The sequence below is a fragment of the Bacidia gigantensis genome (genome assembly GCF_019456465.1).
Source record: "Bacidia gigantensis strain McMullin 20006 chromosome Unknown contig_245, whole genome shotgun sequence".
NCBI classification, from domain to species: domain Eukaryota; kingdom Fungi; phylum Ascomycota; class Lecanoromycetes; order Lecanorales; family Ramalinaceae; genus Bacidia; species Bacidia gigantensis.
In genome coordinates, this window is record NW_025408601.1 from 2,021,855 (window position 1) to 2,023,907 (window position 2,053).

At 44.8% G+C, this 2,053-nt stretch overlaps 1 protein-coding gene across 1 annotated transcript; it reads right to left on the reverse strand.

Annotated features, from left to right (window-relative positions):
* Positions 1 to 341: 341 nt before the first annotated feature.
* KY384_005667 (uncharacterized protein) lies at positions 342 to 1,430 on the reverse strand (the record flags this gene model as incomplete). Its single annotated transcript, XM_044814166.1, has 1 exon — positions 342 to 1,430. One exon carries the CDS (start codon positions 1,428 to 1,430, stop codon positions 342 to 344), a length of 1,089 nt encoding a protein of 362 aa, XP_044669467.1.
* Between the last annotated feature and the right edge of the window lie 623 nt (positions 1,431 to 2,053).

Below are 2,053 nucleotides of genomic sequence, written 5' to 3' on the forward strand. Positions count from 1 at the left end.
GACTAGCAGCTACTTTCTCGTATTATTTTGGTTATAAGCCTCGCCTTGCGTAACGCCTGAATCTGCCATTGTTTGATCGGTTAACTGGCCACCACCTCCGCGCATACGATGATATCATTGACACTTTTAAGGGACAAGTTCATCTATGCTACTGTTCGTGTATGAATCTAAGAGTACTTTGGGGACAATATTAAGAATTGACGTAGTGGTTTGAAGCGAACCCAGACAATCTCTAATGACAATTTCAGAAGAAAGAGCATCTGATTGCTACCTGAGCCCTTCGCTACTCTTTCCAGATCCAGTTAAGAAGGCGCTTATACCCTTGATATCTGAGCATGCCCTCATTTTACTTTTCGCGCCTGATCAGCTCTTTGGCGTCTCCGCACCGCAAGCATACCATCTGATGCAGTGATGTAATGAAGTAGTGCAGCGGCAGTCAGCTGAATGGTGTTGATGATAACCAATGCAAATGTATCTGCGCCTGACCGTAGGATATTGAATGACACTTCAGTGAGGGTCGACTTGGAAGAAAGAGCTTCACATTCCTGCATAAGGCGATCGACTGTGTCGTCTGGGTATTCAAATGTGCGGATTTCTTTCTCAAAGAGATGAATTGCAAGCCGTATCCCGAAACTCTCGCAATTGTTTGACAACAGGTCGTACTTTATGCCTGCTTTTCTCCAGCGTTGGACAAGATCATTAGCTATCGAGTCGATGAAAGGTAAGCCTTTGAATTGTCCGATCTCTGAGAACTGCGACGAACCTTCATTCTTGATATTTGCATCGGTTAGGTGGGTGAAACCGAGAAATTCATATGCCGCTGAGGATGGATTGTAGTGCCATTCAGCGCCGTCTTCTTTAATTGCCCCAATTCGATTTTCGCCGGTAGTATAGCCATAGGCCTTGCCGGAAAATCCAATCTCATGGCGTTTTAAAACAATTAAACGAGCATGCCTCCACCCGTTCCAATTAGTAATCGCACGCCAACGAATATCTTTGAAATAATCCCACGACTGTAGCTTCCGTGAATTAACGTTATTATCTCCTGCAGGGATATATATCCGTTTTTCACTTTTTTGAAAAACCGAAAGGTACTCTAGAAATATTGCTTGCTGCTTCTGAATAAAGTATGGGTTAAGGCTCAGAAACGAATGGTCCAATTCAATTTGATGTGGACCTGACTCTTCGGGAGGCTCATATGTGTGACTAAACCATTTGATACCATCAGGAGATTTTCGATAAACGTGATTCAATAAGCGTAATTCGGTCGCATTATAATCATTCTTTGCCCAGAATACAAATGGGGTCCGCAACCTTCGTCGCTGTACGTCTACTAAATCATCATGATCAAAGTCACGTCCGATGAAAATGCTTAGGAGGGCGAAGGAGATAGCATAAGCGTAAAACAAACGCCGATATCGAAGTTCCATCTCACTGGAGACTGTGTAAAAGGACGCTGCTGTGTGGCTGAGATGAAACTGATTGCAAGTGGAGAGCTTTCCTCGAATGTGAGTAGGGGGACATTCAGCCTGGTTTAATCGGAGGAGAGGGCACCAAAGCCTAAGAGTGCGTTTGATCAGATGGAAGCTGGTTGATTAGTGGGCTTCATAGAACCTTTGTTAGCTACTCCCTATCGATTTCGTTGACCAGCCACCCCCCCACCCCACACATGAGTGTCCCAATCTAGGTAGACCTTTTCATGAATCCAAATATTAGGGCATAACTAGCTCTCAGAGCTCGCCGCGTTTCAGGTGGGCTTCTTTTGAGGCGCCTGCAACTCTTTTTGTCACTGATAGATAGATATAGGGTTTGGAGCTCTGTGGTAAGATATAATAGATGATAAATAAGTAAGAAGCTATCTGTGCGTAGAAAGCCGAGTGCCAAGCCGCTTACTAAGAGGTAAGCTCCAATGACCTGCGCTAACCCGATGGTTGGCTAATCTTTAGTATTTTCTCTAGCGAGTACTAGGTGGCTTGTGGAGACGTTAGCGGTTGCTAGGTGGTAATAGGTAAGCTCATTTACTAGCGCCGGGCGCTATATGTTTCGTAAGCGA